We start from the raw sequence: 26,670 nt of genomic DNA on the forward strand, positions 1-26,670 counted from the left end.
CCACATTCCCACTCCCATTCCCCTGGGCAGTTTTTGGTAGTTTCTGCACTCACACCACCCCGTTTCCCTCCCCATTCCCATTCCCACAGGCAGGTTTTGGTAATTTCTGCACTCACACCCTCATTTCCCTCCCCATTCCCATTCCCACTCCCATTCCCATTCCCATCCCCATCCCCATTCCCATCCCCATCCCCATCCCCATCCCCATCCCCATCCCCATCCCCATCCCCATTCCCATTCCCATTCCCACAGGCAGTTTCTGGCAGTTTCTGCCCTCCCAGCCCTGTTTCCCTCCCCATTCCCATTCCATTCCCATTCCCATTCCCATCCCCATTCCCATTCCCACAGGCAGTTTCTGGCAGTTCCTGCCCTCCCAGCCCCGTTTCCCATTCCCATTTCCATTCCCATCCCCATTCCCACAGGCAGTTTCTGCACTCCCAGCCCCATTTCCCTCCCCATCCCCATCCCCATCCCCATTCCCATCCCCATTCCCATTCCCCAGGCAGTTTTGGCAGTTCCTGCCCTCCCAGCCCCGTTTCCCAGCCCCGTTTCCCGCACCTGGCGCAGGGAGGCGGCGAAGGCCTCGTGGGAGCTGTTGAGGCGCGTGCGGAACTGGCTGCAGATGCTCTTGGCCAGCTTGGAGGCGCTCAGGCTCTCGATGGCGTCCTGGGCCACCTTCCTCTTCCAGTCGCTGGTGATGGCCGGGGGGCTGACCCAGGTGATCCGCTGGATTATCTGGGAAAAGCACCCAGTCACAACCCCAGAGCCACAGAGCTTTGGGATCGTCCAGTTCAACCCAGCCCCAACACCTCAATTAAACCCCAAAAAATCAGCCCCCAGTCCATGGCACAAACCCCAAATCCAAGGCACCAATCCCAACACTCAGCCCCAGTCCATGGCACAAATCCCTGGAATAAACCCCAAATCCAAGGCACAAATACCAAAAATCAGCCCCAAATCCAAGGCACAAATCCCAAATCCAAGGCACCAATCCCAAAACTCAGCCTCAGTCCAAGGCACAAACCCCTGGAATAAACCCCAAATCCGAGGCACAAATCTCTGCAATCAACCCCAACCCAAGGCACCAATCCCAAAACTCAGCCCCAATCCACGGCACAAATCCCTGGAATAAACCCCAAATCCAAGGCACAAATCCCAAAAATCAGCCCCAAATCCAAGGCACAAATCCCAAAAATCAGCCCCAATTCCAAGGCACAAATCCCAAAAATCAGCCCAAATCCAATGTACTAATCCCTGCAATCAGCCCCAATCCAAGGCACCAATCCCAAAACCCAGCCCCAGTCCAAGGCACCAGTCCCAGAAATCAGCCCCAATCCAATGTACAAATCCCAAAAATCAATCAGCCCCAAATCCAAGGCACCAATCCCAAAAAACAGCCCCAAATCCAAGGCACCAATCCCTGGAATAAACCCCAAATCCAGGGCCCCAATCCCTGGAATAAACCCCAAATCCAGGGCCCCAATCCCTGGAATAAACCCCAAATCCAGGGCACCCAGTGCCACATCCAATCTTGTTTTAACCCCATCCAGGGATGCTGCCTCCACCCCCCCTCCCCTTCCAGAACTTTCTCCCAAGATCCAACCTGAACTTCCCCCTCAATTCCCGCTCTGAGCTGGAACTTTATTCCCTCCTGGGATGGATGAGCAAGAACAAAACTTTTCCTCAAACAATCCCAGCTCAGAGTGGGAACAAACCCCAGATTCCTCCTCCTCCCCTTCCTGGGACAGGGATCCCCTCTGGAATTCTGTGGTTTTTAATGAGGGGTGAGGCAGAGCAATTTAATTACCCACTAATTACAGGAAGTGCTGAGTCCAACACCTGGAATTTCCACACCTTGGCTGCTCCCCTGGAAATTTCACCCATTTGGGAACGGCTCTCCCTGCTTTTCCCACCAGTTTTGTGGGATGAGAATCCTGGAATTCCCAGAATTGTTTGGACTGGAAAAGATTTTAAATTTTTTTACCCCATTCCACCACCCCAGGTTGCTCCAATCTCCATCCTTGGGTGATTCCAGGCATGGAAATCTCCAGAAAAAAACTCCCAGAGTGAATTTTGGGAGCGGCTGAGAGGATATTTTGATTTTTTTGCTCCCAAAATTCCCTTTTTCCAAGATTCCACACCTGTTTGATCTGTTCCCAGAGCATCCTGGTCACCGTGGAGCCCGAGTGGAATGTGACCTCCACGTGATAGGCAGCGTTCAGGATCTGGAAAAGCAGGAAAAAAAGAGGGAAAAATGGGAATTCTGCCAGCCAGGAGCTCTGCCAGAGCCTGTGAAAATGGAAAAAATTGGGATAGCCCATGAATCACTTGGTTAATTGAGTTATTGTGTTGTTTTATGGGTGTTTTTGGGCTTTAATTTGATTATTTTGTGCTGATTTATGAGAGAATTGATTTATTGTATTTTATTATGGTGTTTCATGGGTGTTTTTGGGCTTTAATTTGATTATTTTATACTGATTTATGAGATAATTGATTTATTGTGTTTTATTATGGTGTTTTCATGGGTGTTTTTAAGCTTTAATTTGATTATTTTGTACTGATTTATGAGATAACTGAGTTATTGTGTCATTTCACATTGAGTTATTCTGTTGTTTTATGGATGGTTTTAGGCTTTAATTTGATTATTTTATACTGATTTATGAGATAATTGATTTATTGTATTTTATTCTGTTGTTTGATGGGTGTTTTTAAGCTTTAATTTGATTATTTTGTACTGATTCATGAGATAATTGGTTTACTGTATTTTATTGTGGTGTTTTATGGGTGTTTTTAAGCTTTAATTTGATTATTTTATACTGATTTATGAGATAATTAATTTATTGTATTTTATTATGGTGTTTCATGGGTGTTTTTAGGCTTTAACTTGATTATTTTGTGCTGATTTATGAGAGAATTGATTTATTGTATTTTATTATGGTGTTTCATGGGTAGTTTTAGGCTTTAATTTGATTATTTTATACTGATTTATGAGATAATTAATTTATTGTATTTTATTGTGGTGTTTCATGGGTGTTTTTGAGCTTTAATTTGATTATTTTATACTGATTTATGAGATAATTGATTTATTCTATTTTATTGTGGTGTTTCATGGGTGTTTTTAGGCTTTAACTTGATTATTTTATACTGATTTATAAGATAATTAATTCATTGTATTTTATTATGGTGTTTCATGGGTGTTTTTAGGCTTTAATTTGATTATTTTATAAAAGCTTATGAGATAATTGATTCATGTGTTTATGAGAGAATTGATTTATGTGTTGATATTGATTTATTCTGTTACCTCATGGGTATTTTATAGCCATAAATTTATTACTTCATACAGATTTAAGAGATAATTTGATTATTTTATACAGATTCAGGAGCAAATTGATTTACTCTGCTATCTCATGTGTGTTTCATGGCTGTAATTCAATTATTTTATACAGATTTAGGAGATAATTTGATTATTTTATAGAGGTTTATGAGATAATTGATTTACTGTGTTACCTTATGTGTGTTTCATGGCTGTAATTTGATTATTTTATACAGATTTAGGAGATAATTTGAATAATTTATCCAGGTTTATGAGGTAACTGATTTACTGTGTTACCTCATGGCCATAATTTGACCATTTCCCACAAATTTTCGAGCCCTCCCAGGGTTTCTCCAGAGGTTTTAGACCATAATTTGATTATTTTATACAGGTTTAGGAGATAATTGATTTACTGTGTTATCTCATGGATGTTTTTAGACCATAATTTGATTATTTTATACAGGTTTAGGAGATAATTGATTTACTGGGTTATCTCATGGATGTTTTTAGGCTGTAATTTGATTATTTATAAAATCTGGGAGATAATTGATTTACTGTGTTATCTCATGTGTGTTTTATGGCCATAATTTGATTATTTTATACAGATTTGGGAGATAATTGATTTACTGTATTATCTCATGTGTGTTTTATGGCCATAATTTGATTATTTTATACAAATTTAGGAGATAATTGATTTACTGTGATATCTCATGTCTGTTTTATGGCCATAAATTGATTATTTCCCCCAAATTCAGTCCCATGGCAGTCCCAGCACCCCAATCCTCACTGTCTGAGAGAGTTGCTGGTGATGTGCATGGAGTCCTCCCAGGCTTTCTCCAGAGTTTTTAGGTATTTTTATGGCCATAATTTGATTATTTTATACAGGTTTATGAGATAATTGATTTACTGTGTTATCTCATGTGTGTTTTTATGCTGTAATTCAATTATTTTATAGAGGTTTATGAGAGTTTATGAGATAACTGATTTACTCTGTTATCTCATATGTGTTTTATGGCAATAAATGGATTATTTTATACAGATTTGGGAGAGAACTGATTTACTGTGCTCTCTCATAGCCATAATTTGACCTTTTCACCCAAATTCAGTCCCATGGCAGTCCCAGCACCCCAATCCCCACCTGCTTGAGAGAGTTGCTGGTGATGTGCCCGGATCCATCCCAGGCTTTCTCCAGGTGTCTTAAGGTGATTTTATGGCCATAATTTGATTATTTTATACAGATTTGGGAGAGAACTGATTTACTCTGTTATCTCATGGCCATAAATTGATTATTTCCCCCCAATTCAGACCCCTGGCAGTCCCAGCACCCCAATCCCCACCTGTTTGAGAGAGTTACTGGTGATGTGCACGGATCCATTACAGGCTTTCACCAGGCATCTTAGGGTGTTTTTATGGCCATAATTCGATAATTTATACAGATTCAGGAGCTAATTGATTTACTCTATTATCTCATCTGTGTTTTATGGCCATAAAATGATTATTTCCCCCCAATTCAGGCCCAATCCCAGCAGCCCAATCCCCACCTGTTTGAGACAGTTGCTGGTGATGTGCATGGATCCCTCCCAGGCTTTCTCCAGGTGTCTTAAGGTGTTTTTATGGCCATAATTTGACAATTTTATACAAATTTGGGAGATAACTGATTTACTGTGCTACCTCACAGCCATAATTTGACCATTTCCCCCAAATTCAGGCCCCTGGCAGTCCCAGCACCCCAATCCCCAGCCATTCCAGACCTGTTTGAGACAGTTGCTGGTGATGTGCACGGATCCATTACAGGCATTCTCCAGGTGTCTTAGGGTGTTTTTATGGCCATAATTCAGTTATTTATAAAGATTTAGGAGATAATTGATTTACTGTATTATCTCATGTGTGTTTCATGGCCATAAATTGATTATTTCCCCCCAGTTCAGGCCCCTGGCACCCCAATCCCCACCTTTCTGAGATAGTTGCTGGTGATGTGCACGGATCCCTCCCGCGGTTTCTCCATCCCCCGGGGCGGGTGCACGGATCCATCCCTGAGTTTCTCCAGACTTTTTAGGTATTTTATGACCATAATTCGACCATTTCCCCCCAGTTCAGGCCCCTGGCAGTCCCAGACCCCAATCCCTGGCCATTCCAGCCCCAATCCCCACCTGTTTGAGATAGTTGCTGGTGATGTGCACGGATCCCTCCCGCGGTTTCTCCAGCCCCCGGGGCGGGTGCACGGAGCCCTCCCAGGACTCCTCCAGGCTCTTGAGGCAGCGCTCCAGGGTGCCCACGAAGCTCTCCCTCAGGTAATCCACTGAGCTGATCAGCTTGTTGGCCACAGCCTGGTTCAGCCTGGAGATGATCAGCTCCTGGATCTGCTGGATGCAGCGCTTGATGTCCTTGGAGCTGACGGGCTCGCCGCTCTCGGGAATGATGATGTCTGCAGGAAAAGGGAGGAAAAACCATCCTGGAGGTCTGGGATTGTTGGGAGAACAGCCCTGAGGGGTGCTCTGAGGGGCACACGCTGATCCTAATGGTGTTTTAAAATAATGTTCTTCTCAATGATCCCAGAATTGCATTATTGTTATTTTAGCCAAGGTTATGATCCTTTTATTCAAGATTATTGATTATCATTTTCTCCAAGATTATTACAATCATTTTCTCCAAGATTATTATCACTTCATCCAAGATAACTGTTATTTTACCCAATATTATCATCATTATTTTATCCAATGTTACCACCATTCTTTTATCTATGATTACGACCATCTTATCCATTATTATCATCGTTATTTTATCCATTATTATCATCATGATTTTATCCATTATTATCATCATGATTTTATCCATTATTATCATCATTATTTTATCCATTATTATCATCATGATTTTATCCAAGATTATTATAATGATTTTATCCAATATTATTAATTATTTCATCCACAATTATTTTATCCAAGATCATTATCACTTCATCCAACAGATCCTACCAAAAAAAAGGATATTGCCTGATCCCTGATTTTCATCCTGGTTTGGGGTTCTGGGATCATCCAGGAATTGCAAGTTGGAGTCTCACTGAATTAATGGAATTATCGTGGTCAGGATCTGCCTGATCCCAGATTTTGATTCCTGGTTAGATTTCTGGGATCATCTGGGAATTACAGGTTGGAATCCCACTGAATCCATCAATTACTGTGATCAGGATCTGCCTGATCCCAGATTCTGATTTGTGTTCAGGGCTCTGTGACCATCCAGGAATTGAAGGTTGGAGTCTCACGGAATTCATGGAATTATTGTGGTCAGGATCTGCCTGATCCCAGATTCTGATTTGTGTTTAGGGCTCTGTGACTATCTGGGAATTGCAAGTTGGAATCCCACTGAATCCATCAATTATCGTGGTCAGGATCTGCCTGTCCCAGATTTTGATTCATGTTTGGGGACCATCCAGGAATTGCAGGTTGGAGTCTCACTGAATTCATGGAATTATCATGATCAGAATCTGTCTGATCGCAGATTTTGATTCCTGGTTAGGTTTCTGGGATCATCTGGGAATTGCAGGTTGCCATCTTACTGAATTCATGGAATTCTCGTGGTCAGGATCTGCCTGATCCCAGATTTTGATTCGTGTTTGGGGACTATCCAGGAATTGCAGGCTGGAGTCTCACTAAATTAATGGAATTATTGTGGTCAGGATCTGCCTGATCCCAGATTCTGATTTGTGTTCAGGGCTCTGTGACCATCCAGGAATCACAGGTTGGAGTCTCACAGAATTCATGGAAATATTGTGGTCAGGATCTGCCTGATCCCAGATTTTGATTCATGTTTGGGGACCATCCAGGAATTACAGGTTGGAGTCTCATTGAATCCATCAATTATCATGGTCAGGATCTGCCTGATCCCAGATTTTGATTTGTGTTTAGGGCTCTGTGACCATCCAGGAATTACAGGTTGGAGTCTCACGGAATTCATGGAATTATTATGGTCAGGATCTGCCTGATCCCAGATTCTGATTTGTGTTCAGGGCTCTGTGACTATCTGGGAATTACAGGTTGGAATCCCACTGAATCCATCAATTATCATGGTCAGGATCTGCCCGATCCCAGATTTTGATTCATGTTTGGGGACCATCCAGGAATTACAGGTTGGAGTCTCATTGAATCCATCAATTATTGTGATCAGGATCTGCCTGATCCCAGATTTTGACTCATGTTTAGGGCTCTGTGACCATCCAGGAATTACAGGTTGGAGTCTCATTGAATCCATCAATTACTGTGGTCAGGATCTGCCTGATCCCAGATTCTGATTTGTGTTCAGGGCTCTGTGACCATCCAGGAATTGCAGGTTGGAGTCTCACAGAACTCATGGAATTATTGTGGTCAGGATCTGCCTGATCCCAGATTTTGATTCATGTTTAGGGCTCTGTGACCATCCAGGAATTACAGGTTGGAGTCTCATTGAATCCATCAATTACTGTGATCAGGATCTGCCTGATCCCAGATTCTGATTTGTGCTCAGGCCTCTGTGACCATCCAGGAATTGCAGGTTGGAGTCTCACTGAATTCATGGAATTATTGTGGTCAGGATCTGCCTGATCCCAGATTTTGATTTGCGTTCAGGCCTCTGTGACCATCCAGGACCCGCACGCTGCAACCCCACCAAACCCCCGCACCGATTTTCCCTTCCCCCCCACCCCCCTCACCCCCAATCACCCCAAACCCTCCATCCATCTCCCACCTCTGAACTCCATGCTGGCAGCATCCTCCAGCAGCTCCTCCTTCATACAGCCCAGCGTGTCCACGATCATCTCCTTCATCTCCTCCTGCTTGCGGTTGGCGATGCCCATCAGCGACTCGTAGAGCTCGTTCTCCTTCCTGCGCGTGTACTCCAACCTCTTGGGGGTGATCTGCAGGTCCCTCTGCATGTCGAAGGCCTGGTTGATGAAGATGTTGAGGCAGCGCCCGTGAACCTCGCTCAACCTCGTGGCTGCCTCCACCAGGTGCTGCTGCAGCACCTGCCTGCAGAAGGAGCTCAGCAGCCGCAGCTTCTCCAGCTGCTCCACCAGCATGGAGGAGCCAGGAACACCGCAGGGGCTCAGGTATTCCAGATCCAGCAGCTGCAGGTGCAGGGGGGATTTGTCCTTGGAGGGGGTTTGGGGAGAGCTCAGCTCGCTGCTGGCCTCGGGGATTCGCAGGAAGAAGATGGGGAGGGAGAATTTTTGTTTGATTTCCCGGAGTTCTGCCTGGTCCGATGGGGACAGCTGGGGCTCGCTGATGGCGAAGGTGACAACGGGCAGCACCTGGTTGACAAACTCGGCCAGGGTGGCCTCAGCTGGCTGGAAGCCTCGGCACGGAGCCACCACGATGTCCACTTCCTGGGAAAAGAAAACAGGAGGAGGTTTGAGAGGTTTTTTTTCCATGGAAAATGCTCTGGGATCTGTTCACGCAGCAAAAAATTTGAATTCTTCAAAGCAGATCTGGAGTCTCAGCTGCAAGGCTGATCCTTAACTCCAAATTCCTTATTTTGGACCAAATCCTTGGAGTTTTAGCCCAGTTTAGGACAAGGCTGATCCCTAACTCCAAATTCCTTATTTTGGACCAAATCCTTGGAGTTTCAGCCCAGTTTAGGACAAGGCTGATCCCTAAGTACAAATTTCTTACTTTGGACCAAATGCCTTGGAATTTTAGGACAAAACTCAGGACAAGTGTCCCAGGAAAGAGCCAGCAGGGGAATTCATTGAACAGGGCTGTGGCAGTGCCAGCCCAAACTCCCTACAGACCAGGACAGGGACAATGGCAGTGCCACCCCAAGCACCCCATGGACCAGGTCAGGGACACTGTGGGAATTAATTTATCAGGGCTGTAAATGTCACACCCCACATGCCAGAGACAGTGGCAGTGCCACCCCCAGCTCCCCATGGACCAGGGACAGAGTCAGTGTCACCCCCAAGCTCCCCAGGGACAGTGGCAGTGCCACCCCAAGCTCCCCAGGGACAGTGGCAGTGCCACCCCAAGCTCCCCACAGACCAGGGACAGTGGCAGTGCCACCCCAAGCCAGTGGCAGTGCCACCCCAAGCTCCCCAGGGACAGTGGCAGTGCCACCCCAGCTCCCCACAGACCAGGGACAGTGGCAGTGCCACCCCAAGCTCCACACAGACCAGGACAGTGGCAGTGCCACCCAAGCTCCCCACAGACCAGGGACAGCGGCAGTGCCACCCCCAGCTCCCCAGGGACAGTGGCAGTGCCACCCCAAGCCAGTGGCAGTGCCACCCCAAGCTCCCCATGGACCAGGGACAGAGCCAGTGTCACCCCAAGCTCCCCATGGACAGTGGCAGTGCCACCCAAGCTCCCCATCAACCAGGGACAGTGGCAGTGCCACCCCAAGTTCCCCATGGACCAGGGACAGTGGCAGTGCCACCCTCAGCTCTCCAGACACAGTGGCAGTGCCACCCCCAGCTCCCCAGGGACAGTGGCAGTGCCACCCCCAGCTCTCCAGACACAGTGGCAGTGCCACCCCAAGCTCCCCAGGGACAGTGGCAGTGCCACCCCCAGGCAGTGCCAGCAGGGTGCCACCCTCACCTTGAGCAGCGCGCAGGGCAGCCCCACCTCCAGCTCGGCCACGGCCTGTGCGGGGTCCTGGGCGTCCCGGGGCACCTGCAGGTCCTGCTCGGGGATGGTGTCCCAGTGCCCGCTGTGCGCCACCAGCGCCTGCACCAGCTCGTACTGCCCGGGCAGCGCCAGGCTCAGCCGCGGCCGCGCCCCGTGCGTGAAGCGCACCCGCCGCCGCCGGCACCGCTCCTCCGGGCCCGGGCTGGGCAGCGGCTCCTCTGTGCCAGGGCCAGGGGCGGGCAGCGGCTCCTCCGTGACAGGGCCAGGGGCGGGCAGCGGCTCCTCCGTGACAGGGCCAGGGGCGGGCAGCGGCTCCTCCGTGACAGGGCCAGGGGTGGGCAGCGGCTCCTCCGTGACAGGGCTGGGCAGCGGCTCCTCTGTGACAGTCCCAGGGGCGGGCAGCGGCTCCTCTGTGCCAGGGCCAGGGCTGGGCAGCGGCTCCTCCGTGACAGTCCCAGGGCTGGGCAGCGGCTCCTCCGGGCCCGGGCCGGGGGCGGGCAGGGGCTCCTCTGTGCCAGGGCCAGGGGTGGGCAGCGGCTCCTCTGTGCCAGGGGCGGGCAGCGGCTCCTCCGTGACAGGGCCAGGGGCGGGCAGCGGCTCCTCCGTGACAGTCCCAGGGCTGGGCAGTGGCTCCTCCGTGCCAGGGCTGGGCAGCAGCTCCTCTGTGACAGTCCCAGCACTGGGCAGCAGCTCCTCTGTGCCCGTGCCAGCCCCAGGGCTGGGCAGCAGCTCCTCCTCTGTGACAGTCCCAGGGGTGGGAAGCAGCTCTGCAGTGCCAGCACTGGGCAGCAGCTCCTTAGTGACAGTCCCAGCACTGGGCAGCAGCTCCTCGGTGGCAGTGCCAGTCCCAGGGGTGGGCAGCAGCTCCTCGGTGACAGTCTCAGGGGTGGAAAGCAGCTCTGCAGTGCCAGTCCTGGGCAGCAGCTCCTCGGTGGCAGTGCCAGCCCCACTGGCAGGCAGCAGCTCCTCAGTGGCAGTGGCAGTCCCAGGGGTGGAAAGCAGCTCTGCAGTGCCAGCACTGGGCAGCAGGTCCTTGGTGCCAGTCCCGGGGGTGGGCAGCAGCTCCTTGGTGGCAGTGCCAGTCCCGGGGGTGGGCAGCAGCTCCTGGGTGGCAGTGCCAGTCCCAGGGGTGGGCAGCAGCTCCTTGGTGGCAGTGCCAGTCCCGGGGGTGGGCAGCAGCTCCTGGGTGGCAGTGCCAGTCCCAGGGGTGGGCAGCAGCTCCTGGGTGGCAGTGGCAGTCCCGGGGGTGGGCAGCAGCTCCTGGGTGGCAGTGGCAGTGCCAGGGGTGGGCAGCAGGTCCTTGGTGGCAGTGGCAGTCCCAGCACTGGGCAGCAGCTCCTGGGTGGCGGTGGCAGTGCCGGGGGTGGGCAGCAGCTCCTGGGTGGCAGTGGCAGTGCCGGGGGTGGGCAGCAGCTCCTGGGTGGCAGTGGCAGTCCCAGCACCGGGCAGCAGCTCCTGGGTGGCAGTGGCAGTGCCAGGGGTGGGCAGCAGCTCCTGGCCCAGCAGGGTGTTGAGCAGGCGGCCCTTGGCGCGGCAGTTCTGGCCCAGGATCAGCAGGCAGGGCCTCCAGCTCACCGAGCGCTGCAGCTGCTCCTCCTCGTGCCGCGGGAACGAGACGGGGCTGGGGCCTGGAACGGGGACAGCGCTCAGGGGCTGGCCCCAAAAACGGCCCTACACAGCCCCACAGAGCAGCTGCTGGACGGGGGAGCCCCTGTGTGCCAAGGGCAGGGAAAGAATTGGGGATTGAGAGAGGAGCACAGAACCCCGGCAGCCTGGGGAGGGATGAGCCCCAGGGAAGGCACTCTGCTGCCAGCCAGAAGGTTCTGGAACAGCCTCAAACCCCACAAGGTGCCCTCAGAGCCCACAAACCTCCCACACCCTACAAATGTCCCACAGACCCCACAAACCTCCCACAGACACTACAAACCACCCTCAGAGCCCACAAATGGCCCCCACACCCTACAAATGTCACTCAGACCCCACAAACATCACCCAGATCCCACAGATGGCCCTCAGAGCCCCACAAACTTCTCCCAAACCCCACAATCCTCTCTCAGACCCCACAAACTTCTCCCAAACCCCACAATCCTCCCCCACACCCCACAAATATCTCTCAGATACCACAAACCTCCCTCAGACCCCACAATCCTCCCCCACCCCCCACAATCCTCTCCCAAACCCCACAAACTTCTCCCAAACCCCACAATCCTCTCTCCAACCCCACAAACATCTCTCCAACCCCACAAACATCTCTCCAACCCCACAAACATCACTCAGACCCCACAAACATCACTCAGACCCCACAAACTGCTCCCAAACCCCACAATCCTCTCCCAAACCCCACAATCCTCTCCCACACCCCACAAACATCACTCAGACCCCACAAACTTCTCCCAAACCCCACAAACATCTCTCCAACCCCACAAACACCCCTCAGACCCCACAATCTGCCCTCCCACCCCACAAGCATCACCCGCCCGCGCTAATCCAGGCTCAGGGCCGACTTTAGCTCCCGTTTTATTTTATAAAAAGTCCCAAACTTTGGCGAGAGCTAAATTCAGCATCAGCCTCGTGCACGGCACAGAGCGACTCTGACAGCGCCAAAAACACAAACAAATCCCTCGGCAGGAACACAAAAATCCCAGGAATGAAATTAAAGGGGAAATGGAACAGCCAGCCCCTAAAAAATGCCCAATTTGAGAGGCACCAGCCCCTAAAAAATGCCCAATTTGAGAGGTACCAGCCTCTAAAAATGCCCAATTTCAGAGGTACCAGCCCCTAAAAATGCCCAATTTCAGAGGCACCAGCCCCTAAAAAATGCCCAAATTGAGAGGTACCAGTCCCTAAAAAATGCCCAATTTCAGAGGTACCAGCCCCTAAAAAATGCCCAATTTCAGAGGTACCAGCCCCTAAAAAATGCCCAATTTCAGAGGTACCAGCCCCTAAAAAATGCCCAATTTGGGAGGTACCAGCCCCTAAAAAATGCCCAATTTCAGAGGTACCAGCCCCTAAAAAATGCCCAATTTCAGAGGTACCAGCCCCTAAAAAATGCCCAATTTGAGAGGTACCAGCCCCTAAAAATGCCCAATTTGAGAGGTACAAAGCTCCAGGATTGCTCTGATACTGGAAGGGGTTAAAAATTCGGTTTAAAAATTGCTGTTAGAATTTTTTCTTTTTTTTTTTTTTTTTCATGAGTCATGTTCTGGCAGCCTGAATTGTCAGGAAAACAAGATCCTCCCCCCCACCAGGATCCTCCTCACACTCCAAACCCCATTAGAGAGATCCTACAACACAGATCCTACAACACATCCCCCTCCTCGCTCTGACAGCTTAATCACTCCAGCTTAATTAAAATCAGCCAAATTTGGAGCATTTTGTGTAGTGTTAGGTTGGTTTAAAGCTCCTTTAAGGTTTACCTTCCCCTCAAACCTTCCAGCTGGAAATGGGATTTTGGAGGAGTTTTTCCACCCCAAAACAAAGGGGAAATCCTCTTTGTGGTTCAGCACTGCACCCCTGCCCCACAGAACCCCAATTCTGAGCCCCAAACCCCGAGTTTGGGCATGGCTGAAGGGAGGAACCTCTCCTTGAAATGTGATTTTTGGGATTATTTTCCAAACAAGCCTTTCAAGAGCCACATCAAGTGACCAGAGGGCTGGGAGCTGACCAGGAGCTCACAAAAGATAAAGATCTGGGAAAATCCCACAAATTGCACATTTGAGGATGGCTTTGATCTGGGGGCATTGCTTGGGGCTTCTCCTGGGATTCAGGGCTCTGGAGCATGAAAAAATCAATTCAGGGAGGGCTGCAGGGGCAGAGCCTTTCCTCTGCTGGGGCTTCAGAGCTCCCTCTCCTCCCTCCAGGAATCAATGGATCCTTAAATCCAGCAAAAATATCTCCAAAAAGTCACTGGGAAATGGCAGCTTAACTGGAATTATTGAAGGATAATTCGTGGGGATGGAGAATCCTGGGGTGGTTTGGGTTGGGCCTTAAAGCTCCTCCTGTTCCTCTGCCATCCAGGGACTCCTTCAGCACCCCAGGATGCTCCAGCCTGGCTTTGGACACTCCTGGGGATGGAACAGCCTCAGATCCTCTGGGAATTCCATCCCAGCCCCTCCTCACCCTCGCTGAGAGGAATTTCTTCCTACATCCCACCTAAACCTTCCCTTAGGCATGCTCCTTATCCAGGTGAAAATTTCCCTTTCCAGGGAATTCCTTCTTGGAGCTCCACTGGGAAACTGCTCCAAAGTCCTGCCAAATCCATCTTTCCTCCAGGATCCGGGGTTAAAACACCTTTCCCAATGTCCTGCCACATCCATCTTTCCTCCAGGATCCAAGGTTAAAACACCTTTCCCAAGGTCCTGCCAAATCCATCTTTCCTCCAGGATCCGGGGTTAAAACACCTTTCCTAAAGTCCTGCCAAATCCATCTTTCCTCCAGGATCCAAGGTTAAAACACCTTTCCTAAAGTCCTGCCAAATCCATCTTTCCTCCAGGATCCAGGGTTAAAACACCTTTCCCAAGGTCCTCCCACATCCATCTTTTCTTCAGGATCCAGGGTTAAAACACCTTTCCCATGGTCCTCCCACATCCATCTTTCCTCGGGGATCCAGGGTTAAAACACCTTTCCCAAAGTCCTCCCACATCCATCTTTTCTCCAGGATCTGTTGTTAAAACACCTTTCCCAAGGTCCTCCCACATCCATCTTTTCTCCAGGATCTGAGGTTAAACACCTTCCCTGTGATTCTCGTGATCAGCACAGACACAGATCCAGGGTGGGAGGCACTCAACAAAAAGTGGGATCAGAACTTCCCAGTTTTGAGGGATGCAGCCAGACTCCTGGGCAGAGCCAGGGGCTGGAGCTCCACCCCAGCTCCAACCCAATTCCATCCCTGCTCCACCCTGGTTCCATCCTTGCTCCATCCTGGCCCCATCCCTATCCCTGCTCTATCCCAGCCCCATCCCAATTCCATCCCTGCTCCTTCCCAGCTCCATCCCAATTCCATCCCGGCTGCATCCCTGCTCCACCCTGGTTCCATCCCTGCTCTATCCCAGCCCCATCCTGGCCACAACCCAATTCCATCATTACTCCATCCCTGCTCCAACCCAGCTCCACCCTGGTTCCATCCCAGCCCCACCCCAATTCCATCCCTGCTCCATCTCTGCCCCATCCCGGCCCCGCCCTGGCTGCATCCCAGTCCCATCCCTGTCCCAGTCCCATCCCTGTCCCTGCTCCATCCCAGTCCCGGCCCCATTCCTGCTCCATCCCAGCCCCATCCCTATCCCTGCTCCATCCCTATCCCTATCCCAGCCCCATCCATATCCCAGCCCCATCCTTATCCCTATCCCTATCCCTATCCCTATCCCTATCCCTATCCCAGTCCCATCCCAGCCCCAGCCCCATCCCAGTCCCATCCCTATCACTGCTCCATCCCAGCCCCATCCCTATCCCAGCCCCATCCCTATCCCAGCCCCAGTCCCATCCCTATCCCTGCTCCATCCCAGTCCCATCTCCATCCCAGTCCCATCTCTATCCCAGCCCCATCCCCATCCCCATGCCCATCCCATCCCCAGCCCCATCCCTGTCCCAGCCCCATCCCTGTCCCAGCCCCATCCCCGTCCCAGCCCCATCCCCGTCCCAGCCCCATCCCCGTCCCAGCCCCAGCCCCATCCCCATCCCCATCCCTATCCCTGCCCCATCCCTGCTCCATCCCTATCCCTATCCCGGCCCCATCTCCATCCCCATCCCATCCCTATCCCATCCCTATCCCGGCCCCATCCCCATCCCATCCCCATCCCATCCCCATCCCCATCCCTGCTCCATCCCATCCCCATCCCCATCCCTGCTCCATCCCATCCCGATCCCGGCCCATGTGACCGGCGCTGGGAGCGGCGGGGCAGCCCCGGGGCACACATCCACACATCCCATGAATTCCCGGGATCAAAGGAGGCCTGTCCACAGGGAACAAGGGCGGCTCTCACCAGGGCTCCTCTCCAAACCCACCCAAAGCTCACAGAACAACCCCAGCTCGGATTTATGGCACCTACGGAAGCTCCCAGCATTTCATCCATTTTTTCTGTTTTTTTCCATTTTATCCAACCTGGCCTGGGACACTCCCAGGGATGGGGCAGCCACAGCTCCTCTGGGAATTCCATCCCAGCCCTTCCCCACCCTCCCAGGGAAGGATTTATTCCCAAAGTCCCATCTCTCCCTGCCCTATGATAGGGAAATATCTCCCCCTTGGAAATATTGGACATATTCCATTTTTCTCATCAGATCACCCCAAATTCTTCTCTCCTCCAGGCACAACAATCCCAAATTCCAAACATCACAGGCTCACCTGGCTCTGCCCCTTCCCAAAATTTCCTTCCCCACCCAGCTGGGTGAGAGGGGCAGCAGCCACCTCCCAAAATCCCGAGCTGCTCCCAAAACCTTTCCAGCCACAACTCCACAGTTCCAAAAGAGGAAAATGAGCCCCAAAATCAAACCAAAACCTTTAAATAAAAAAAAAAAAAACACAGACAGAAAAACTCAACACTTTGAACACAAAACCAGGATTTGGAGTGCAGGATGAGCAGGTCCAAAAACCCTGGACAAGAACCCTGGACAAGAATCCTGGACAAGAATCCCAGACAAGAATCCTGGACAAGAATCCCGGAGAAGAGGCCACGAGAGATGACTCAGGAGCCTTTTGGGGATGAATGAGAAGACCTTTATGGACCTTTCATGTCACACTGAACCCCTCTCACGAGACAGTCTCATGGAAACACCGAGTCCTGCCCGTGGCAGCAGAGGTGCCACCCCCAGCTCTGTTTGTCAACAGCAGCAGCCGAGCAGAGAGCCCCCGGTGAGGCCTCAATTCCCAGGGAATTCCAGGAAAAACAGGGAATGGCAGCCCCTCTGAACCCCCTGCCTCTTCTGAACCCCCTCCTTGTGCTGCCTGTCCTGAGCCCCCTCCCTGTGGGGTTGGAGCTGCAGGGGGGGTCAGGGGCAGAGGGTCCCCATCCTAAATCCATGGAAAGAACCCACAGGGATGCTGGATTCAGCTCCTGGCCCTGCACAGACACCCCAAAATCCCACCCTGAGCATCCCTGCAGCGCTGTCCAAACGCTCCTGGAGCTGTGCCCATTCCCTGGGCAGCGCCCAGCACCCTCCGGGAGAAGAATCTTGTCCTCACACCCACCCTAAATCCCCCCTGCCCAACTCCCTCCACCCCACAAAGGCTCTCCCACCCTCCAGGCCTGGAACCCCCATGACAGCCCCGCCAAGCCGGACACTTCACTCCGCACCGCGACCCTCACCAGCCCCCTAAAGACTCCTCACCAGCCCCCCAGAGCCCCCTCACCCTCAGAAGTTCCTCCTTTACCCCCCTCCACCCCTCACCCTCACACCCCGCCCGCCCCCGGCCCTCTCTCACCGCCGTCCCCGGGACCCCCATCCCCATCCCAGGCGGAGCGGGGGCCGTCACCGGCAGGCGCCGAGGCGAAGGGATGTCCCTGGGAGAACTTGACGTCGCGGAAGAACCTCTTGGTCTCTCGCAGGTTGTGCTGCAGCCGCGCCAGGTGCCGGTTGTAGTGGCCGAAGGAGCGGCAGAGCTCCCGCACGGCCCCGCCGGGACCCCGCCATGACGGGGCCTCCTCGCCCTCCATGTCCTCCGGGTCCGCCCCGCTATCCCCTCCCCACCGCGGGCAGCTCTCGGGCCCTGCCAGGCTGCCGCCGTTCGGGGAGGAACCTCCCCGAGGATTTCCTCTCCTCCCGACCCCCCCCACCCCCCGCCCCTCCCGCCTCCCCGACCCCCGCGGCCGCCGCCTTCTCCGGAGGGGAAGCGCCTCCACCGGCCGCGCTGCGTGTGCGCGGAACGTTTGTCGGCGCGCCGCAGGGCAAAGGGGGAGGAGGCCGGGCGCACCCCGCGCGCGAGGCACGCCGGGAGATGTAGTTTATTTACGTCCAAATGAAGTTCATTTTCCCGGCCTGCGTGGAGGACGCCGGGAGTTGTAGTCCGTTGTGCCGCAAAGCCTCATGGAACTTGCAGTCTCTCGAAGCTCGGCCGCCGACCTCTCCCCGCGGCCTCTGCGCAACGCCCGCGGGGGAAGAGCAAAGGCACTCCAAAAAACGGGAACGGCCATGAAATGACGCATTTAAACAGGGGAAGCAAAAGGGGGAGCTCAGACGCCGCCTGCTGTTCCCCCATCCCGCGCTGCGCGGAGCGGCTCGGCAGGAGGCGGCGCGCCCGTCTCCGGCTCCGCTCCGCCTCCGCGAATCACCAGCGGCGGCCCCGCCCTCCGCGCGTCTTTATTGGTCAATTCCTCCCGCCAGCACCGCCCTTTAAGCACGCTCCACCAATCACAGCGCGAAGCGCCTCCTCCCTCGCGCCGCCATTGGCCGGCGGCGCTGTCCGTCAGGCGCGGCGGCGGCGGCGGCGATGCCGGTGCCGGCGGCGGGCGCGGAGCCGCCGCGGCGCGGAGCCGCCGCCCGGCCCGGGCTCGGCGGGGCGGGCGGGCCGGGGCCGCGCAGCCCGCGGGCCCCGCAGCGGCCGCCGGGGCGCCGCCCGCCGCCGCCGCCGCGGCCGTAGGCGCCCCCCGCGCGCCGCGGGCACGGCGCTCCCGGGATGAAGCGGTGCCGCTCGGACGAGCTGCAGCAGCCCGAGGAGGATCCCGGCGCCGCGGGGGAGTCGCCCGGTCACGGCGTGATGGAGGGCAAGGCCGGCGAGGCGGCGGCGGCCCCCGAGGCGGGCGCGGTCCCGGCGCCGCCGCGCTCCAAGCCCCCCGACCTGAAGGTGAGCGGCGGTGGGACGCGGGGAACGGGAAAATCCCACCGGATCGGCGGGGATTGGGGGGGTCCCGGTGGTGGCCGGGGTGGGGAGAGCCCAGCGGGGTCACCGGAGCGATGGAGCTCGGCGGAGCCGCCATCCCCATCCCCTCGGTCCCACAGGTGTGACCTTGGAGAATGCGGGATGGCTCCGGGATTGGGGTAACCCTGGGAATGGGGGTAACCCTGGGAATGGGGATGATCCTGGTAATGGGGGTGACCCTGGGAATGGGGATGATCCTGGGAATGGGGATAATCCTGGGAATGGGGTGCTCCAGGGGGAGGAGACCCCTGGATTGGGGTGCTCCTGGATTGGGGTAACCCTGGGAATGGGGTGCTCCAGGGGGAGGAGACCCCTGGATTGGGGTGCTCCTGGATTGGGATGCTCCTGGGATAGGGATAAAACCGGGAATGGGGTGCTCCCGGTGAAGGAAACCCCTGGATCGGGGTGCTCCTGGGATTGGGGTGCTCCTGGGATGGAGATGGTCCTATCAGCAGAGATCCTACTGGGATTAGGATGCTCCTGAGATGGGGACGCTCCTTGTTCCGGGGTTCCTACAGGATGAGGATGCTCCAGGGATGGAGACACTGCTGGGATGGGGAATTGCTGGGATAGGATCCTCCTGGGATGTGGCTGCTCCCGGGGTCGGGATGGGGCTGCTCCTGCAGCGGGGACACCCCTGGGACTGGGATTGTGCTGGGATGAAGAAATCCCGGGCGTTGGGGGCTGCGCTGATCCCGGGAAATCCCTGCCGGGAGTCGGGGGGATGCTCGGGGGGGATGCTCCGAGGGGATCCAGGAGGATCTGGGGAGATACTCCGGGAGGATCCAGGAGGATCCGGAGGGATATGGGGGGGATGCTGCAGGAGGATCCAGGGGGATATGGGGGGGATGCTCTGGTAGGATCCGGGGGAATGCTCCGGGAGGATCCGGAGGGGATATGGGGGGGATGCTCCAGGAGGATCCAGGAGGATTCGGAGGGGATATGGGGGGGATGCTCTGGTAGGATCCGGGAGGATCTGGGGATATGTTCCGGGAGGATCCAGGAGGATCCGGAGGGGATGTGGGGGGGGATGCTCCGGGAGGATCCAGGGGGATATAGGGGGGATGCTCCGGGAATATCCAGGAGGATCCGTGGGGGGATGCTCCGGGAATATCCAGGAGGATCCGGAGGGGATATGGGGGGGGATGCTCCGGGAGGATCCAGGGGGATATAGGGGGGATGCTCCGGGAATATCCAGGAGGATCCGTGGGGGGATGCTCCGGGAAGGATCCAGGGGGATATGGGGGGGGGATGCTCCGGGAGAATCCGAGGGGATGCTCAGGTGGGATCCGGGGGGATATGGGGGGGAGAATGCTCCGGGAATATCCAGGAGGATCGGTGGGGGGATGCTCCGGGAAGGATCCGGGAGGATCCGGGGCTGCGGCACCGGGAGTGACGGTGTGGAAATGTGGAAATGGCCCCGAGGCTGCTCCTGCCGGGCCGCGGGGCCGGTGGGGGAGGAAAACAAACCCCGGGCGCTGCAGCGCTGCGGGAGGCACAGAGCCCAGCCCGGGGCCGGCATCCGGCCTGAAATCCCGCACAGAATTCCCCCGGCTCTGGGGAAAAAACACAGCTCCGACCCCCGGTGGCTCAACGGGGTTTTACTGGTGAATTCCCAGCGTGGAATTCGGGCTGTGCAGGCGTGGGGATGCCGTGGGCAGAGTGGGATCGCAGCACCCCGTGGTGGGATGGGGGGAAAAAAGTGGGAAATGTCCCTGCTGAGCCGTGGGGTGGGGATGGAGTCCCTCGGTGTGGCAGCCCAGGTGGCACCGGTGGGGTCAAGGTCACGAGGAAGCTGATGGCACTGCCAGGCCCAGCCAGAACACAGCCAGGAGATCAAATCCCTGTTCCCAGAGGACAGCTGGGCTGCTGGAGGTGGCACCTGGGGCCTTCCCTCGGTGGCCCAGCAGCTCCTGGGGCTGCTTTGGCTTTGCTGCTGCCCCAAAAGCAGCTGGAGGAGGCAGGGCCAGGCACATCCGTGGGGTGGGAGGGTGGCACGGGGTATCCCAGAGCAGCTGAGGCTGCCCCTGGATCCCTGGCAGTGCTGGGCAGGGTTTGGAGCAGCCTGGCACAGTGGGAGCTGTCCCTGCCCACCCCTGGAACTGGATGAGGTTTGAGGTCCCTTCCCAGCCAAACCATTCCATGATTTTCTGACTCCCTAATTCCGTGATCCGTGAGGATGTGGGACTCATGGATCATGGCACATCCAAGGTGTTTTTCCCTGTGCTTTCTCCATCCCACCTGGGGCACAGAGGCTCAGAGAGGGGTGGGAATGTTGGCCCAAAGGAGCTGCAGCTTCCCAGGGCTGTGCCCACCACCCCAAACATCCCAGGGCTGGCACATCCCACCTGGAGCTGGAGCTCCACAGCCTCATCCAGCAGCAGCAGCACCCGAGGCCAAATAAATCCCATTGATTTTATCGAGCTGCCTGTGCTCCCTTCCTGCAGGTCTGCTGCCAGGGCTCACCTTTAATGCAGCAATTAATTAAAATAAATCCCCAAACTGGGCAGAACTCGAGGAAAGCTGGGGCTGGCTGCTGCCCACAGCTGCCACAGCACGGCAGGCACCGTGCCACGGCCACCACCAGTTCATAAAGTAATAAATAATTAATTGATAGATCAGAGTTTTCCTGCCCCAAACTCACTGTGGAGTTGCTGGTGGGGTGGGTTCAGGCTGGTCCTGCTCCAAGTCCAGATTCCTGGGGATGGGGAAGGATCAGAGATTCCTGTCTCCAGGGATGAAGGATCAGAGATTCCTGTCCCTGGGGATGGTGAAGGATCAGAGATTCCTGTCCCAGGGGATGGGGAAGGATCAGAGATTCCTGTCCCCATGGGTAATGAAGGATCAGAGATTCCTGTCCCTGGGGATGGTGAAGGATCAGAGATTCCTGTCCCCATGGGTAATGAAGGATCAGAGATTCCTGTCCCTGGGGATGGGGAAAGATCAGAAATTCCTGTCCCCATGGATGAGACAGGATCAAAGATTCCTGTCCCTGGGGGTAATGAAGGATCAGAGATTCCTGTCCCAGGGAATGGGGAAGGATCAGAGATTCCTGTCCCTGTGTTTGGGGAAGGATCAGAGATTCCTGTACCTGGGGATGGGGCAGGATCAGAGATTCCTGTCCAGAGGGATAAGGCAGGATCAAAGATTCCTGTCCAGAGGGATAAGGCAGGATCAGAGATTCCTGTCCCTGTGGGTAATGAAGGATCAGAGATTCCTGTCCACAAGGATAGGGAAGAATCAGAGATTCCTGTCCCTGTGTTTGGGGAAGGATCAGAGATTCCTGTCCCTGTGTTTGGGGCAGGATCAGAGATTCCTGTCCCTGGGGATGGGGAAGGATGAGAGATTCCTGTCCCTGGGGATGGGGAAAGATCAGAAATTCCTGTCCCCATGGATGAGACAGGATCAGAGATTCCTGTCCCCGTGGGTAATGAAGGATCAGAGATTCCTGTCCCAGGGGATGGGGAAGGATCAGAGATTCCTGTCCCTGTGGGTGATGAAGGATCAGAGATTCCTGTCCTTGTGGATGGGGAAGGATCAGAGATTCCTGTCCCCATGAGAGATGAAGGATCAGAGATTCCTGTCCCTGGGGATGGGGAAAGATCAGAGATTCCTGTCCCTGTGGATGGGGAAAGATCAGAGATTCCTGTCCCTGGGGATGGGGCAGGATCAGAGATTCCTGTCCCTGGGGATGGGGCAGGATCAGAGATTCCTGTCCCTGGGGATGGGGCAGGATCAGAGATTCCTGTCCCTGTCCTGTCCCCATGGATGTGGCAGGATCAGATTCCTTTCCCCATGGATGAGGCAGGCTCAGATTCCTGTCCCCAGGGGTGATGAAGGATCAGAGATTCCTGTCCCTGTCCTGTCCCTGGGGATGGGGCAGGCTCAGATTCCTGTCCCCATGGATGATGAAGGATCAGAGATTCCTGTCCCTGTCCTGTCCCCATGCATGATGAAGGATCAGAGATTCCTTTCCCCATGGATGAGGCAGGATCAGATTCCTGTCCCCAGGGGTGATGAAGGATCAGAGTAAACTCCTGGCTGCCGGCTGAGATGGATTTGAGGTGGCACCCTGGCAGCAGCAGCCTGCCTGGTGTCACCTCCAGCCCTGACTCCAGCAGATCCCTGGCAGCTCTCCCTTCCCCAGCCCTGGCTCCCTGGGGAAAAAAGAGGGGAAAAAAGAAATCCTGGCCAGGAGCAGAGCCGGGCTGTGACAGCTGTGCTCAGGAATCCCTTGGTGGCAGCGACTTCTGCAGGAGTGATGGGATCCATCCAAAACCCTGCATCCAAACTCCCACTTCTCCTGAGCCAAAGGTTTTCCCTGGCTCTCTGTTTCCCCTGGATCTCTGTTTTCCCTGGATGTGTTTCCCCTGACTCTCTGTTTTCCCTGGATCTCTGTTTTCCCTGGATGTGTTTTTCCTGGCTCTCTGTTTTCCATGGATTTCTGTTGATTTTTCCTGGCTCTCTGTTTTCCCTAGCTCTCTGTTTTCCCTGGATGTTTCCCCTGGCTCTCTGTTTTCCCTGGATTTCTGTTTTCCCTGGATGTGTTTCCCCTGGCTCTCTGTTTTCCATGGATTTCTGTTTCCCCTGGATCTGTTTTCCCTGGATCTCTGTTTTCCCTGGATGTGTTTCCCCTGGATCTCTCTGTTTTCCCTGGATGTTTTTCCCCTGGCTCTCTGTGTTCCATGGATCTCTGTTTTCCCTGGATGTGTTTTCCCTGGCTCTCTGTTTCCCCTGGATCTCTGTTTTCCCTGGATGTGTTTCCCCTGGCTCTCTCTGTTTTCCCTGGATTTCTCTTTTCCCTGGATTTCACTTTTCCCCCAGCAGTCTGATCCAACCTAGGGCTGAACCCTGACCCCGTTCCCATCTCCAGGTTCGCAATTTTGGTTTTCCTGGCTCCTGAACCCAAACTCTGCACCCCCCTGGGCAGAGCCACACCGGGGCAGGGAATTCTCTGTTATTCCCAGAGCATTCCCACACCTGGGCAGTGAATTCTGTTATCCCAGAGTGTTCCCACACATGGACATTGAATTTCCTGCTATTCCCTGTTATTCCTAGAGCATTCCCACACCTGGGCAAGGAATTCCATTATCCCTGGAGCATTCCCACACCTGGGCAGTGCATTCCCTTCTATTCCCAGGGCATTCCCACACCTGGGCAGTGAATTCTGTTATTCCCAGAGCATTCCCACACCTGGGCAGTGAATTTTGTTATTCCCAGAGAATTCCCACACCTGGACAGTGAGTTCTGTTATTCCAGAGTGTTCCCACACGTGGACATTGAATTTCCTGCTATTCCCTGTTATTCCCAGAGCATTCCCACACCTGGGCAGTGAATTCTGTTATTCCCAGGGCATTCCCACACCTGGGCAGGGAATTCTGTTATTCCCAGAGCATTCCCACACCTGGGCAGGGAATTCCCTGCTATCCCCACACCTGGGCAGGGAATTCTGTTATCCCCAGAGCATTCCCACACCTGGGCAGTGATTTCTGTTATCTCAGAGTGTTCCCACACATGGATATGGAATTTCCTGCTATTCCCTCCTATTCCCAGAGCATTCCCACACCTGGGCAGTGAATTCTGTTATTCCCAGAGCATCCCCACACCTGGACAGGGAATTCCCTGTTATCCCAGAGCATTCCCACACCTGGGCAGTGAATTCCCTGCTGCTCCTCACACCTGGGCAGTGAATTCCATTATCCCAGAGCATTCCCACACCTGGGCAGTGAATTCTGTTATCTCAGAGTGTTCCCACACATGGATATGGAATTTCCTGCTATTCCCAGGGCATTCCCACACCTGGGCAGGGAATTCTTTTATTCCCCAGAGCATTCCCACACCTGGGCACACATCCCATTATCCCAGAGCATTCCCACACCTGGGCAGTGCATTCCCTGCTATTCCCCACACCTGGGCAGTGAATTCCATTATCCCTGCAGCATTCCCACCCCTGGGCACACATCCCGTTATTCCCGGAGCTCTCCCGGGAGGGCTGGGCTGTCGCTGTCGCTGTCGCTGTCACTCGGTGCCCTGCCCAGGATGAGTCACGTTTGTCACATGCCGCCGCTCCCAGCTGTCCCCGGAGGAGCAGCGCTGTGGGGGAGTGCTGGATTCGCCTTTTGGGAACATCCAGAGCTTCCCTCGGGGATTGTGGCAGCGGCAGCTCGGGATGCTGGGCTGGGCTGGGCTGGGCTGGTTGTCACCCCTTGGGGACAGCTCTGAGCCTGTCCCCCAGCTGGGCTGGCTGGTGGCAGGAGCCTCCTCTTGGTCCTGCCAGAGGAGAATCAGCTGGAAAAGCAGCAGGGCTGGAAAAGCCAAAAGGGGATGAGCAGGATCTGCTGGGATCTGGGATGAGCAGGATCTGCTGGGATCCGGGATGAGCAGGATCTGCTGGGATCCGGGATGAGCAGGATCTGCTGGGATCCGGGATGAGCAGGATCTGCTGGGATCCGGGATGAGCAGGATCTGCTGGGATCCGGGATGAGCAGGATCTGCTGGGATCCGGGATGAGCGGGATCTGCTGGGATCCGGGATGAGCGGGATCTGCTGGGATCCTGGATGAGCAGGATCTGCTGGGATCCTGGATGAGCAGGACCTGCTGGGATCCGGGATGAGCAGGATCTGCTGGGATCCGGGATGAGCAGGATCTGCTGGGATCCGGGATGAGCAGGATCTGCTGGGATCCCGCTGCTGGCTGGGGGCTGTGGCCTCCCCGTGCCCTAAAATCTGGGATGGGGTGGGCTGGGATGGGCTGGGAAGGGATGGGACTTAAAATATGGAATGGGATGGGAAGAGATGAGACTTCCTCCTCTGCCCTAAAATCTGGGATGGATGGGATGGGATGGGAAGGGGTGAGACTTAAAATATGGAATGGGATGGGGTGGGAAGAGGTGAGACTTCCTCCTCTGCCCTAAAATCTGGGATGGGATGGGAAGGAATGAGTCTTAAAATATGGAATGGGATGGGATGGGCTGGGAAGGGATGAAACTTTTCCCTGTGCCCTAAAATGTGGAATGGGATGGGAATGGATGGGGTGGGAAGGGATAAGACTTAAAATCTGGGATGGGATGGGATGGGCTGGGAAGGGATGAGACTTCCTCCTCTGCCCTAAAATCTGGGATGGGATGGGATGGGATGGGATGGGATGGGATGGGATGGGATGGGATGGGATGGGATGGGATGGGATGGGATGGAAAGGGATGAGACTTCCTCCTCTGCCCTAAAATCTGCGATGGGGTGGGAAGGGATGAGTCTTAAAATATGGAATGGGATGGGGTGGGAATGGATTAAACTTCCCCCTAAAATACACAATTGGATGGGGTGGGAAGGGTTGAAACTTAAAATGTGGAATTGGATGGGATGGGCTGGGAAGGGGTGAGACTTCCCCCTGTGCCCTAAAATGTGGAATTGGATGGGGTGGGAAGGAATGAAACATAAAATATGGCATGGGATGTGGTGGGAATGGATTAAACTTCCCACTAAAATATAGAATTGGATGGGGTGGGAATTGATGAGACTTTCCCCTGTGCCCTAAAATGTAAACTGGGATGGGGTGGGAAGGGATGAGACTTCCCCCCATGTTTGTGCCAACGTTCCAAAGAGCTGCAGAGCCTTGGCTGGAGCCCCTGGGCGGGCTGGGGGTGAATAAATCATTAATAACCCTAATGACTGAGCGGGATTTCTCAGCCTGGCAGGTCGTGGCAGCCAGATCCTCTCCTGGTGTGTCTGTCTGCGAGCTGAGGAGGGGGTTTGGGTGTCAGGGGATGATCCAGGGGCAGCTGGGAGGGCTCAGGCTGGGTGGCAGCAGCAGGGAAACCACCCTGGAGAGCCTGGCACGGGACAGAACTCATCCAAGTCACAGTTTTCCTGCAAGATTTGGGCCAAAATGGGATTTTTCCAGCTTTGAAATCCATAAAACA

At 54.3% G+C, this 26,670-nt stretch overlaps 2 protein-coding genes across 6 annotated transcripts in view; one reads left to right on the plus strand and one right to left on the minus strand.

Annotated features, from left to right (window-relative positions):
• Positions 1–17,637, minus strand: part of DSTYK (dual serine/threonine and tyrosine protein kinase) — a 31,800-nt gene extending 14,163 nt beyond the window's left edge. For all 4 annotated transcript variants that reach the window (XR_014616715.1, XR_014616716.1, XR_014616717.1 and 1 more), the window contains exons 1-6: positions 17,318–17,637; positions 9,874–11,531; positions 8,033–8,669; positions 5,464–5,738; positions 2,142–2,225; positions 559–735 (exon numbers count right to left, since the gene is read on the minus strand). Coding sequence is in view for 1 of the 4 variants with exons in the window: in XM_084220871.1 (XP_084076997.1) it covers positions 559–735; positions 2,142–2,225; positions 5,464–5,738; positions 8,033–8,669; positions 9,874–11,531; positions 17,318–17,549 (3,063 nt within the window). In the remaining 3 variants the exon portion in view is untranslated. The remainder of the gene's footprint in view (positions 1–558; positions 736–2,141; positions 2,226–5,463; positions 5,739–8,032; positions 8,670–9,873; positions 11,532–17,317) is intronic.
• Positions 17,638–18,450: 813 nt separating this feature from the next.
• The window catches only part of TMCC2 (transmembrane and coiled-coil domain family 2), a 41,097-nt gene continuing 32,877 nt past the window's right edge, over positions 18,451–26,670 (plus strand). For both annotated transcript variants that reach the window (XM_084220704.1, XM_084220703.1), the window contains exon 1: positions 18,451–18,676. In XM_084220704.1, coding sequence (XP_084076830.1) covers positions 18,509–18,676 — 168 coding nt within the window. In that variant the 5' untranslated portion in view covers positions 18,451–18,508. The remainder of the gene's footprint in view (positions 18,677–26,670) is intronic.

Source organism: Fringilla coelebs (assembly GCF_963513975.1).
Source record: "Fringilla coelebs genome assembly, chromosome: 23".
In the NCBI taxonomy this organism is placed as follows: domain Eukaryota; kingdom Metazoa; phylum Chordata; class Aves; order Passeriformes; family Fringillidae; genus Fringilla; species Fringilla coelebs.